The sequence below is a fragment of the Aplidium turbinatum genome, chromosome 4 (assembly GCF_918807975.1).
Source record: "Aplidium turbinatum chromosome 4, kaAplTurb1.1, whole genome shotgun sequence".
Lineage (NCBI taxonomy): Eukaryota > Metazoa > Chordata > Ascidiacea > Aplousobranchia > Polyclinidae > Aplidium > Aplidium turbinatum.
In genome coordinates, this window is record NC_137475.1 from 25,075,564 (window position 1) to 25,089,684 (window position 14,121).

The 14,121-nt window shown below is 38.1% G+C and overlaps 1 protein-coding gene across 3 annotated transcripts in view; it reads left to right on the forward strand.

The window, feature by feature from the left end:
- The window catches only part of LOC145768459 (uncharacterized), a 56,288-nt gene that overhangs the window by 23,471 nt on the left and 18,696 nt on the right, over positions 1-14,121 (forward strand). For 2 of the 3 annotated variants that reach the window (XM_082579953.1, XM_082579954.1), the window contains exons 8-15: positions 1,270-1,408; positions 2,813-2,934; positions 3,623-3,759; positions 7,147-7,295; positions 7,644-7,966; positions 9,917-10,100; positions 10,282-10,413; positions 10,488-10,754. In XM_082579953.1, the coding sequence (XP_082436079.1) occupies positions 1,270-1,408; positions 2,813-2,934; positions 3,623-3,759; positions 7,147-7,295; positions 7,644-7,966; positions 9,917-10,100; positions 10,282-10,413; positions 10,488-10,754 (1,453 nt within the window). The remainder of the gene's footprint in view (positions 1-1,269; positions 1,409-2,812; positions 2,935-3,622; positions 3,760-7,146; positions 7,296-7,643; positions 7,967-9,916; positions 10,101-10,281; positions 10,414-10,487; positions 10,755-14,121) is intronic. The other variant, XM_082579955.1, reaches the window with a different exon arrangement.

Genomic DNA, 14,121 nt, shown 5'->3' on the forward strand with positions numbered 1-14,121 from the left:
TTAGATGATAGTAGCTTGTGCAATGTGCATTTGCGTAAATAGCACACAACCGGCAGGTTTCTGACAAAATTGTAATGCTTTTTCAATTAATATTAACAAAAACCTCTCTGTCTCAGACCCGAGAAAGGGCGCCGTCCCCTGCCCCTACGTAATCGACACCTATGTGTAGTGTATCATAGCACTATCTATAAGCTGTATCTCTAAACAGCACAATCTCAACATCAGATACGCAAAACTATGTCCTGTGTCATTTATGTAAACTGCGTCATATTTGCATATTTCGCTTCGTCACCCCCTCCCACATCTGGACTTCAAATAAGGAGAGGAAGATCTCTGATCCTCTCACTATCTTTTCAAAAGGCAACTAATTCGAAACAGGGTTGTGAGGTTGATATCTTCAAATTCTTCATAAAAAATGATAAACAGACAACTTATCAAAAAAAGTAGAGAGTATCACACTAAACTGTCATTATTCAAGTTTATTACGAAGCTTTTGCCACGCAAGTGTGGCTTCATCAGTATAAAATCTGCACCAAACAAATCAAGTGATAACATACTATTGTGATTACTATAGAATAAGCATTAAATTATTCTTGAAAACAAAAGTATAGAATTACAAAAGTGTTAAACGACTTAAAAAAAATCATTGATGAATAGCTATTACAAAACATTAAGACTGCAGTTAAATACATAAGAATGTAGAACGATTAATGACATAGAAAAAAGAAAATCTATCAAAATTTTGTCTAAAGCTAACTTTTCACTTCAAAACTTGTTACTCTGAGAATGTTCACTTTCAGCTACATTAGCTTAGCACAGGGCTTCCCAAACTATGGGTCACAACCCCAAACGGGTCGCAAATAATGTAGTGTATTAATAAACATGCAATGATCATCGATCCCACAGATCACAATATTCTAGTTTGATAGTTGCGTACTTGTTTGCTAACGATCTATTTATAACATGTGTACAAAAAGTCAACTATTGTCTGCACAGCACCAAGTTTAGCTGAGCTTCTGTAGAAGGAAGCGTTCTTGGCAGTTAGCACAAAGCTGAGTACTTACTAAAACAGCGAGCAATTGCGATTCACTAACCATAACTGTGCAGTCTCTACCTAAGCAATTAAAATTATCATATCAACTATATATATGTATTTGATTTTTAATCACACATTGATATGAACTACCTCCTTGCGGAAAAAACATTATCGCTTGAATAGGTGTCTGTATTCTTCTTGAACAAAGCACCTCCTCAATATATTTACCGCAGTTTTTCCAGGATCTCATCCTGCTTGGCCACTTCAGAGCCCACGTCAACTCTTTCTGATGTGAAGTCTCTGATCAGTGAGGTCACCAAGAGAAGCTTTAATCCTGATGCTTCCCCATTCTCTTCTACCTCCAGCTTTCAAGTACGTTGGTACTCTTTGTGGTTCAGCTGGCGTTAGTGTTGGGCGATATTGAAAAAAACAAAACGATACGATATTTGAAAAAATACTCGATATTTCGATACTTTTCGATATTTTTGTTCTAATTAAGAAAAGAGTTTCCCAGTCTTCGAAATTAATATCGGCAATTGCCGAGATGATTGCCGACGCAGATGCATGAATGGCGCATTAGCGTCGGCAATAAAAATACCGAGGCCACACGAGCGCTTGTAAGGTTAGGGTTATAAATTCCTCCCAGGCAGGCCCGTAGCCAGCCGGAGGCCAGGGGGTCTTGCCCCCCCCGAAAAAAATTTTGCCCCCCCCTGGCAAAATCCCAACATTCTCGAGCAACAGCTACAATTATAATGAATTAATTTTTTGGCCCTCCCTAAAAAAAGTTCGCCCCCCCTTGCTCTGCGGTCTGGCTACGGCCCTGCTCCTAGTCGTTATGCCACAGATTTGCTCTTTATAGTCAACACCCGATGGAGCTCTGCGAAAGAGGCGTGTGGGTGGGTATCAAAGCACGAAAGCCGCAAAACGTGGACACTTCATTGCGAACGGCAAAGACGGTGTAGATTTACAGCCAAGCGATGAGCCTCTTGATGTGTCCGATTCCAGTGATGACGCGACAACCTCATCCTCCGGTACAACATCTGATGATTCCGATTTTGACATCTAGTTCTTCATCAAACAGACTTTGTGTTGCTCGCAGTATCCCAATTGTGCCGAAATTATGTTAGTGCATACGTAAATCGAGGCAATCTTCTCGCAGGGAGCTATTAATTTGTTACCGGTACTTAGTTGAGCAATTCACGTTATTTTATGATAATTCAACGTCTCTAGATGTCCAATTAATGTAAAACAAACGTAAAATTCTTATTGGGCATTGTTGTTACGCAATACACCCGCCGGGAAAATTAAATCGATTTGTGCTGACTCTAACATTAAATCAACCCAAAATTAACGTACTTTTCCTCCCCATGAGTTATTCAACGTGAATTACCGCAACAGCGTGCGTAATCGTGTTGTTCGCTTTATTGCTACTTTCACAGCAATTGCCGAAACGTTCACAGCAATTGCCGAGGCAATTTCAACTTTTGCCGTTTGGCCTCGGCAACATTTTTGTAGGGGTTTGCAGTTACGAGTTAGGGCTGTAATAGTTAAAATATCGAACGATATTGAAATAAATATCGATATTGAAAAGATATCGTATCGTATCGAAAATTCGATATATCGCCCAACACTAGCTGGCGTCATTTGCTTTGTTGTGCTAATTTGCAGTTGAGTCGTGTTTCTTTTAAATTCCAGAAATCCTTACATAACACTTTTCATTAAACCTCATCCATTATGACGTTGATGAGGATTTAATTTGACTTCATTATCTTGCAGACTGCACCTTTCAGTGATTGTGGTGACGTTAGCAGCAAATCCACATTTAGCGTGATACCGCACGTTCCATTGCTACCTCGAAGATACCCTGAGGAGTTATCTCGTTTGCAGGACGTTGAAGGGTGAGTTTTCACAATACTCATCTGAAATGCAGTACAAAGAGTCGCAATAGGTGCCGAACAATAGCACACATGTGATGGGACTTCTTTCAATCTATTCTTGTTGAGGGTAGCTGCTGATTGAATGGCATCGGCTACAAGTTGCTTATTCTGATATCAGTGTACTGTTGAATTCCTGTATCACCCATATTGGATGTTTTCTGAACTCTTTATATACACTATACAGCTGTGACACTACCATTGCAGTGTTGGTTTTATTTAAATCTTACCCTTTCCAGTTATTTATTTCATTGAAAATACTTGTTATCATCATTCAAATTCGTTTTTTCCTGCTGGTAGGAGTGGCCGACTGTTTCCTTGCAGCAATTGCCTTCACTCCTGTTTTTCATCTCATTCTGTTCATTGCATCTTTCTTCAGTGCGACCTTGTCTGCTTCATTCTTCACATGTTTTTTTCCGTGTTTTGTTTTTGGTTATCCCCGTTTCTTCTCAGCCATTTTCGGAATTAATGCCTTACAGAGAAAAAGTTTCTGCCCTCAGTGCTTGCCCATATCATCTTACTGCCTTTACTCTGCAAGATGGTCAAAAGTCTCCCTTTTTTAGTAGGTCTATTAAAAAAATCAATCACGAAAACTGCCTAGTTGAAACAAAATATGTTATTACTTTTGTTAAATTTTTGTTAATTCTCCCAGGAACAATCACTGCTTGGCCTATCTACCGAGTGGCCTATCTACCGAGGTCAGGCTAGGTACAATCAACGGAACAGGGGATGGAACGCAGACAAAGTGGACCACTGAGGTCCAACCTTTCCAGTTACCCCCCCATCCAGGTAATGCTGTTTCAGTAATAATGTTTTGAATAAAGTTTTGTTGTTGTGAGGCTAGAATCTCAAGTCAATATAGTGTTCATTTGCACAGCTAATAATCAGCCAATCGGTTATAATTTAGATTGCCTCAAGATTTGCAGAAGGGCTTTATATAACTCTGGGGAATAATTTTTTATTTATTTTTGCTGCATGACACTTTTCAACTGATTGTTGACAGATTTTTTGCCCTGATTCCAAATCTATAGTCGGGATGTATGCAGCCTATGTATATTCGAGAGAAACGTATGATGACAAAAGAGATCATCAACTTAGTCAAATGTCACAAGAACATTTGGATTGCTTTAGTAGACCTCAGAATGGTCAGCTTTTTCCTTGACGAAAACCAACAGAAACACTAAACACATACAGAGTGGCCCATTTGTAAAACTTTGGAGGCAGGCATGCCAAACATTGTGTACGACTTCGTCATAAGCCTAGATATAGATAAGATGGTATTTTTTCCCACTTTGCACAAAACTCGGATTGATGAAACAGTTTGTAAAGTCACTGAATAACGATAGTGAATGATTTCAGTACATATTTTGTGCATTTCCTAAGTTGTCTTTTGCCAAAACCAAGGCATGTGTGTTCAATGGACTTCAGATTTACTTGCTTGTAGGTTATGAGGATTAAAAAAATGAACAGCAAAAAGAAATCTACATAGTACATAGCTATATTTTGTTGCAGCAGTTACAAAAAACTTTTGTAACAAAAAAGCAACTAAGTTGTAGCCATTACATTGCCATTAGCCTTTCGCGAACTTGGGCGCAAAATGAGCATCAAACTCCATTTCCTCAATAGTCATCTTAATAAGGAAAATGATTGGAACACCTGATTAATCTTATCAAAAATTAAAGAACCCAAAATGTAGACTAGATACTAAACTCATGTTCAGCAAACGTTTCGAAAACTATACTGTCTTTATCTTCAGTGCTATAAATGTAAGCAATCCCTGATGCAGTATTATATAGTTTTAAATTGATTTCCGGCTGACGTCACAAGAACTAATCAACAAGCTATTATGAGTGAAAAAACGTAAAAGAAGTCAAGTTTTTATGAAATGATAAACAACAGAACTCAAAAGTTTGATGAAGCAGAGTATCGCAACGATAGCGATAACCTACATTTGCAGTTACATACCACGGGAAATATTTGAACATGAATCCAAACCAATCGTGAATCAATTTTGGAAATGTTATTCATCAAAGAAAAAACTCCGCAATTGAACGTGGCATCTGTACCATTATTATTATTTACTTGTTAAACTGATAGATCGTATAACACTTATTTTGATTTGTCATGCCCATCTCGTTGTTTGAAGTTTGTTTTTCACTGAGTCTTATCGTAAAATAGCACATTTATGCCAGTTAGACTTACTGACATTTGTTCAAAATGTTCTTCTTCACCGTTCTATACTTCTATTAATGATTACGTAGTTGCGACCTTTCACACGTTATTTATTTTCTGTACATCACGATTGGTTTGGATTCATGTTCAAATATTTCCCGTGGTATGTAACTGCAAATGTAGGTTATCGCTATCGTTGCGATACTTTGCTTCATCAAACTTTTGAGTTCTGTTGTTTATCATTTCATAAAAACTTGACTTCTTTTACGTTTTTTCACTCATAATAGCTTGTTGATTAGATCTTGTGACGTCAGCCGGAAATCAATTTAAAACTATATAATACTGCATCAGGGATTGCTTACATTTATAGCACTGAAGGTGAAAACGGTATACATATATAGTTTTGTAAACGTTTGCTGAACATGAGTTTAGTATCTACATTTTGGGCTCTTTAATTTTTGATCATCTGAATTCCTCAATAACCTCGGGCCGAACAAGGTGAGCGATTTCATTAAGGCTTAATGACCATGGAGCATCTCTACCAAGGGAGATGATGGAAAAACACGTTGACACATTACTGCTACAGCATCGCACGAGATTACTCTGAAGAAATCTACAACAGCTACAAACGAAAATTTTGTCTGAACAGGGCTTAATTTGACATTGTTTTCTACCATTGTGGACAGTCAGTAGTGAATTGCTCATACTCTGATTTGCATAATGTGTTATATTGTGTTAGAGTTGAGTGATGGCGTCATTTTATGCAAACTGTCATCCATCAACCTGTTTTTGTAACTGCTTTGTGAAGGCAAAACATTCTGTACTTATTATCTTATTTTAGGCTATTTATCAAAATATTTAGGCCAAAATTGTTGGAACGCCTGGTTAATCTAATCAAAAAATAAAGAGCCTAAAATGTAGATACCAAACTCATGTTCAGCAAACAAACGTTTCGAAAACTATACTGTCTTCATCTTCAGTGTTATAAATGTCTTCATTTATGGCTTGGTCGTGTGGTGAGTTCGTGTGAGATAACGCTCTACTATATGAATACATTTCTATAGGGCATATGAGCCCTGGCTACAAGTTGCAAGCATAATGGTGCGACTTTGCTCGTTATTAAACTTAGTCGGGGTTTTGTCGGAAAACCAAGTCACTCTTCACTCAAGCCTACCACCCCGCTTGGATATAGGCTACGGCATATTTTTTACTGATGTTTAGTGTAGTTATTATTTGACTCACTAAAAGTGAACTCAGTCATATTCGGAAACTTATTCAATTTATTGATAGAGCTTTCGCCGACGCAAACCTGGGCTAACATTACAACAAATAAATGCCGAACATGCGCATTACACTACAATATATTTTTCTGTTCAATATAACATTTTGTGTGAAAAGCATTGCCGGTTTAAACAGCTTCACTCACTGAAGCCATGACATATTTTTCTGTTCAATACAACATTTTGTGTGAAAAGCATTGCCCTACCTGCCAAGCTGATACAATCTGCAGACTTTACTAGGAAAAGCATATCTAGACGCCACAGTGTGCGCACTTATTTGACCGGCGCCTAACTGTCTGCGCCTAAACGACTTGCTCCCTTTATTGAAGCGGTTGTGACAAAACAGGGAGTCTTGGGCCCCCCCCCCCCCAAAAAAAAACGTTTTATACCTACTTAATTTGTTGATAAAGTTTGAATTGCAAAAAATCTGTAGCTTCTAGAAAGAAAAACAACTGCACGTTCGTATTCAGCACACCGAATTTAGCCAAAGGCAAGTGTCGATGGCAATGCAAAAAGGTTTTGTTGCCTAGTGTAATTAATAGAGTTTGCACATAGAGTAACCGACCATAGTTTTACTTTCCAATTACTTATCTTACCCAAGCCAAGGTCTTACTGATTTTTTGTTTCTTAGCGCCAGTTTTCTCACATGGTACATCCTCGTTTATTGTGGTCTCTTGTGTAAGCCTTTCCACTTATCTTTTTAAAATTTTACATTTTCCAACAGATGTTAATGAGAGTATTGATTCGAGCATTTCGGTCACTCCCCGAGAGAAGCACCACTTGTACCACCCAGTTCCTTCATCTCTCCTATCCAAAGTTGATGTGGATGATGATATAGCCGATCTCTTGAGCGAGAGGACGTACGATGTTGAGGTGAGGTTTGCGAAGAGTGATAATAAATCAACTACAGTACTTCTGTTGTAATACTTTATTTCTTGGTAGCCATGTCCTGCAGTAAACGGAATGAACCGGCCTGGTTGTACGTCCGTGTTTCCTAGGTATAAAAGTAGTGATCAAAACAATATATGTTTTACTGCTTTGTACCATGTCTGTTGTTCACCGTAGTTCTTTTCATTGGTTCATTGTACTTGTTTGGCGTGTCTCATTTTCATTTGGTTGTTCTAGCGTGCTGGTTTAATAAAATTTTTCATTGGAAAGCTAGTGTTAGTAAAGTATATGAAATGAATTTGTTTGCTATGCAAACCTTGTAACTCTTTTCAGGTTCCTGGACTGAGTTCCGATTTTGCCTGGGAGGGTTTTGAACCCGGCCGCTTCCATCGTTCGAATTATTCTTCATTATCTAAAAGTTATGAAGATATGAAGCTAGAAACGGTGCGTACGGTGGAAAATAACTCCCAGCCTTTAATTGACATTCCAAAGGGTCAGCAGCACTTTCAAGCTCTGCCCTTTCTCAATAACCAGCATCCAATGACTAGTTCATCATCCGACCTCACTGTCATCACCACTGATCTTGCTCGGAGTGAAAATTCATCCTCTTCCCCTCAATCTTTGACGGTGGATGCTGTGGAGCCCACAGCTTTGAGGTGAAAAAACTTTATTGGTCCTGTGAAAAATTATAACGTTATGAAGGTGCTCTTGCTTTCTAGCAGGTGCAGTTATAGGAAATTAGTAGCTTTCTGACAGGCACTTCGTCCATCATTGTGAATCTTGCCAGCAGCAGAAGCTTTATTCACCTCATCAGTAAATTACACCAAAACAGATTTGTGATCATAATGCAACAATGCACCTGTAGATAGCGGAATGGCCCGTTTCGGAGAGGCCAATTCGCAGATAAGCTTTATCGGAGAAAACCGATTCGGTGATTTCTTGATAATGCAGCGACGGCTTCTGTTTATTTAAAGGGCGGGGAAACCCAAATTAACTTTTTGCGAGTTTTTTGTTTCAGCGTGATGTCATTGTGTACAACATGCGTTTTAGCAAAAAAAAAAAATCTAAATTTTGTTTCCCTCGTCTCGCTAAGGCCGCTTTTGTTTGATACCCGTTTGCGAGGTCTCGCGCGCATCAAGCTGTGATTCTGTTCGCTGTGACGTCACAAGGTACATATAGTTGTGGCCAAAACTTTAAGACCAGACTTGATTTATGACGATTTTTGCATTACTTCAAAATACTGCATCATATATTGTTTCAGTTGCATCATCTTATATCTGATGCAGTATTTTGAAGTAATGCAAAAATCGTCATAAATCAAGTCTGGTCTTAAACTTTTGGCCACAACTATATGTACCTTGTGACGTCACAGCGAACAGAATCACAGCTTGATGCGCAACGAGACCTCGCAAACGGGTATCAAACAAAAGCGGCCCTAGCGAGACGAGGGCAACAAAATTTGGATTTTTTTATTGCTAAAACGCATGTTGTACACAATGACATCACGCTGAAACAAAAAACTCGCAAAGTTAATTTGGGTTTCCCCGCCCTTTAAAGAATTTGTAGGGATCTTTTAGGTAGGTTATTGTTTCAATGAGCTAGATGTAAATTTAGCTGATATCATGTCACAGTGGTGGATCAAGATATATTAAAAGTCTTGGCATTACATAAAATGTAAATTCATCTCTCCAGTAGCAATAAAAGATAAATAAATAGGGAAATTAGGCAAAAAAGTATGCAAAATAAAGTGACCTAACAAATGAAAAGTAACCTAAAAACACAAAAAGTGACTTTGTAACTTAAATATTGACCCTACAACCATGAAATTTTGGTTCTACGTTTCTTTTGTTAATTGGTACAACTAAAAAAGCAACTTTAGTGATGATGCATTAAAGTCATTAAAAGCTCAATTTATTAATTTGGTTGCGCCATAATGCTACTAAGGCAGGTTTCAGTGTTGTGATGGTGGAATCACACTTTGGTTCAGAGTTGCCATTTTGGCGTTTTTATCCAAGTAGAAATATATACTGTATGTGACAACTTGGTCTAACTAATTCTAATTTTGTTTGGACTGTGAAAACTTGAATAGCTTTAATTACAATTCTAATCTAATTTCGAAAAGCTAAATAATTTTAGTTGTCCATACTGCTTGAATGACATCACTGATTTGCTGCTCTATAGTAGCCTCTCAGTGTACTACAGGAAAACATCAGCATTGTGAGGTAGTACAAAATAACTTGTCGCAGAGGTTGTTACCAGGACGAAACTCTTTTAATCATCATCTTTTTGTCCCTTTTTTGGTAGATGAGACCTCGCGTTTGCCCTCGCTAGCAGAGGTTTGCCAGATTTTGCAACCCTTACACCACGCTTTGTTGGGGTTGATTTTATCCAGATTCCTTTCACTACTAATGTATTCTTTCACCAACTCTGGTCATCTCTGTTTTGGTCTCCCAACTCTCTAAAGATTTTGAAGTAGTCTTGCTGTTGTCAGTAGTTACCAGAAGACCGGCTAGCATTTAGATTTCTGGTATTTGTCGTCTGCCAGGTGTGGTTATTTTAGGTGTGCAACTTTTGTTTTATCACATTAATAAACAACTTATTTACAGCCACATAAACGAGAACTCTCCCTTGAAATCGAACATCCACTCCAATCATAACAAGATCGGTTCACACCAGCCTCTTCAAGCCAGTTACACTGTAGCCGACCCTACTGTGTTCAATGTGACTTCTGCCAAGGCAGCCGGATACCCTATCATTGACAATTCAGTAGACTCGCGCGGCTTTGTGCAGGTGAGTCAAGTGGATAAATAAAAGGTCTTTTGTCCATACTTTTCGTTTTCAGCTGAGTTAACAGCCACGTTAGCTTCTATGAGCATTTTCGTGAAGTAGCAAGTTGCAATATAAGTCGAATTTTTTATGTCATTGAATACATATTTATGTTTCAAGCTTAGAGAATAAAATCTTCCTTTAGAAGCCTTCTTCAGCCCAATTCAACGGCTTGAATGCGGTCGACACTACAACAAAGCCACCATTGTCTTGTGTGGATGATTATGGTTTGACTCAACCCATGGCATCTCAGAGCAAGGTCAACAGATGGGCGAATGTAAGTTGCCAGCAAATCATGTAGAATTCGTAAAATGTTCCTTGTTGGACTTTCTACTGTTTTTTCATTTGTAGTATCGTTGGAACCCACGGGAAGTCCAACCAGAAATAAAGGATGACCTTTTAAATTGTGATCAAACAAAGTTGCTGGATCGCTTGGAGATAATTGCTAACAAGCGTAGGGAATTCAGAAACGAAGAGAAGTTTGAGGATGAACGGAAAAAGCAAGAAGCGCTGCGAGTGCGGTCAATCCAGTGCATACATCAGATTGAACGGTGGAGATTAAATTCCGAACGAAGTTGTTATGAAAAGGATAAAAGCAACAACGCTATCTGCACCCCGGTAAGTCTACTATGGCCTAGACTTTTCTGGGTAGTCACCTTTGTCATCAACATATCATAATATGGTATCACTATTGCACAATTGCTGTGTAATGTAAATGTTAGGGTCTGGGTTTTTTTCGCTGAGACTTTTCGGTCATTTGTCCGAAATGAATTGAAAAAATTCGGTCATTTTTTATTTATTTCTGATAAAAATATTTCCTTTCAAGTAGCTGATACAAACCAAAATTTGCACTTCCTGACTAGCTACAACATTAAGTTTCGCTGAGAAACGTTGTCGTGTTTTATCTCGAAAGGGACATTTTGACCGAATTGACTATATATTTTTTCGGACATTTTGCTAAAAAAATCGGTCAATGACCGAAAAAAAAGAAGGTTATGATGCTTTTCCATGTGAAGTGCTATGCTTTCCATGCTGTATGTCCTTCTTGTGTAGCGTGGTGTGTCTTCTACGTAACCACTTCAACGGTAGACAGCAGTGGCGTGGCTAGAAAGAAAATTTTAGGAGGGCAAAGGCAACCGTTTGAGGGGTGGGCAAACATTTTAATATTTGAAAAAGAGAGTTTGTTTTAAAATATAGCTACTGAATGCAGCCAAACATTTATGAAACGTCATTAATACAATGTCATCCTAATTTCCATTCGGGATAAAGAAAAGTCCGAATTTAATGATGAAAGAAGCCACTCCTGCAACATCTTCAAGTTATAAAAGAAACGTCATCTCTGATAGTGATAGATGCAAGGTTGTCATTGGCTCGCCGTGCTGGTCATGTGTCTTTGTCATCAAACACACAAAGTGTGTCCAAGGCGATGAACCGATACTGTGGCATTGTAGCTCCATTTTTTTCCCCACAAATCACCCCAACTGTAATACCAGCCGGTGTAAGCCAGTATTTCTGTTCTATCGATTCCCATTTTCGTTCTCATCTGTAGGCTACTAGATATCCGTTTTTCAGCAAACACCTGCTCAGGTTTGCTTGTATGAGCTATAACAGTAGTGTCTAATCCAAAAAAACTGGATTGCTGCCGCGGTCTATTTTGTTTTTTGGCCCGCACAAGAATCTTCTTTTCAGTTTCAACAACAGATAGAGCCAGCCATGCAAACAATGCTTTGCAACTGTTACCGCTACTATACAAAATTAAGCGAAGAAATGCTTTTAATGCGAGTTACTAGAAATGGCAGCATCCAAGAAACTGAAATTAGCAAGTGAGTGTAGAAATTTCAAGCAGAGTGGAAAAATAGTTATTTTTTCAAAGAAATGTATTCTCGCCGAACGTGTGGAAAAACTTTAACTACAAAACCTATTTTTAGTGGGAGGGTGGTCCATTTGAGCAAATTGAAAAGGTAAAGGTGAGTCCCATACTTGACCCAAGCATCGGGAGATGAGAAGGTAAGGTTCTCATTATACTAAGCCTTCTGCACTAACGAGAGTAGGGTGGCCAGTTCCCTTCTCTCGGCCGCCTTTCCTTCAGCAATTACGCCCATCCAATTTATTACACCCTGGGTAGAGGTGAGCGGTGTTTTTCAAAAACCAGCTTAACTAGGAGTCGATTTGAGAAAAGTAATGTTCCCCTGAGGAAAATTGCTCAGAAAAATGAAATAAGATTTAGGACCGGCGAAAAATGATCCGATTAAACGTGGGCCAATTAAGTGGAGTTGATTGTATAACTGAAAACGTTCAAGACTCACTAATAGCAAAATGCGACCCGTGGCTAAAAAAACCATGGCACCCCTGAGTTACAACGATAAATATATGAACTTTATCAGATATGTACATTGTACACTGTACAGTCGTACAATCGAAAAGCTTGCAGAATATCAGTTTTACTCCGGGTGTGTGTTAGTTGACTTTGCAAGTGAACGATTGATGTGTTTGCTCCATCGTAGTTCTTTGAAGTGTTGTAGACTGCCGTGTAGTTCCTTCTCGTTCTGTTTATTCTTGTATCACCAACAACTTGTGCTGATCTTTCTTCATCTGAACCACCTGCTTCTTCCTCTTTTGTTCTTTCACTAAAAACTTTCTCATCTCTAGGCCTACATCTGCCACCGAATCAGAACTAACAAAGGGCACAGTCATCTCCTGACCGACTGTTCGCTGTCACTGTCGTCAATATCACTGATTAAGCTCAGCTTGAAGCATTTGAAACATATTTCTGTCAGCCATTTTTAAATTCGAAAATTTTAAACAGTAAATTAACTAACACCGTCATTATTATGTTCCTTCCTCATATTGATGGTTGGATACACTATGCCATTGTTCTTGATCATGAGCTTGTTCAGTGTTCAACTGTTCATACTGCACTTCCAGTCTTCCATAATTTTATATTGTTCAATTAGAGATATTTGTTGTCCAAATCATTCTTGGTCTGCCTTTGTTTTATTTACTATTTATTTTTCCTTCTGTTAAGTTTGTGACGAGTTTTGCCTTATTGTGTGTCAGAAATATGTCAATTTTCTTGATTTGACTATTTGTAATGGAATTTTGCTTGAATTGAATTTGGATTTACGTTAATTCATTTAGAATTATTGATATTTAATTTTTTGAATTTGGATTTACTTTATTTTACTTCTTCGTTAATAATCTTTTGTTTCCTGGAAATTTTTAACATTCGCTTGTATGTCCACAGCTCGAAGGCGTCGATTAGTTTCTCCATTATTTGTAACACTGTCCAAGTTTCAGCATTGTATAAAAAAGGGTTGACCAGATATAGCACAACAAACAAACTGCACCAAATAAAAATGACTCATTTTTTGGAGATGTACAATGTAGACTGAGTAACAACTAGATCAAATTTTAAAGTTACATTAAAATTAATTACAAACTGGGCCTCGGAGGCCCTTAAACACAATTTGAGGTGTACTTTGGTTTCTGGCATATATACTTTTTTTTTACTTATTAACTCTTTAAAGTCTGGTTATAAGCTTTGCAGAAGAAACCACTTGAGGCATTTCTGTAGCAACAGCTCTAAAAATCAAGAAACAAAAAATATGTGTGTTTTTTCTCTCAGTGAGCTTCTCAGGCCCTATAATTACTGTTTAAGGGTTAAGCAGTACAATTTCCTCATTTCAAGCGGAGGAGTTTTCTATAGCTTTCAAAATGTAGTGGAATCGCAGCATGTTATTTTTGCTCGCTTAAAAGTTCATTGTTCCAACCGTGTAGTTACCGGGTTGGTGCGTTCTAATCACCCAACTTTAACAAAGCTTTTGTAAGACTTGGGTCTAATTAGGACAGATGTATGTTCACAATGAGGGTACTGGTGATCGGATATCTGTTTTGGGAAATATGTCTGAGCTATTTACTGTACGCAGCGTTATGTAGTGTAAAAGCTGACGACATCACTATTAAGAATATCGGTTTAGTAGTTACA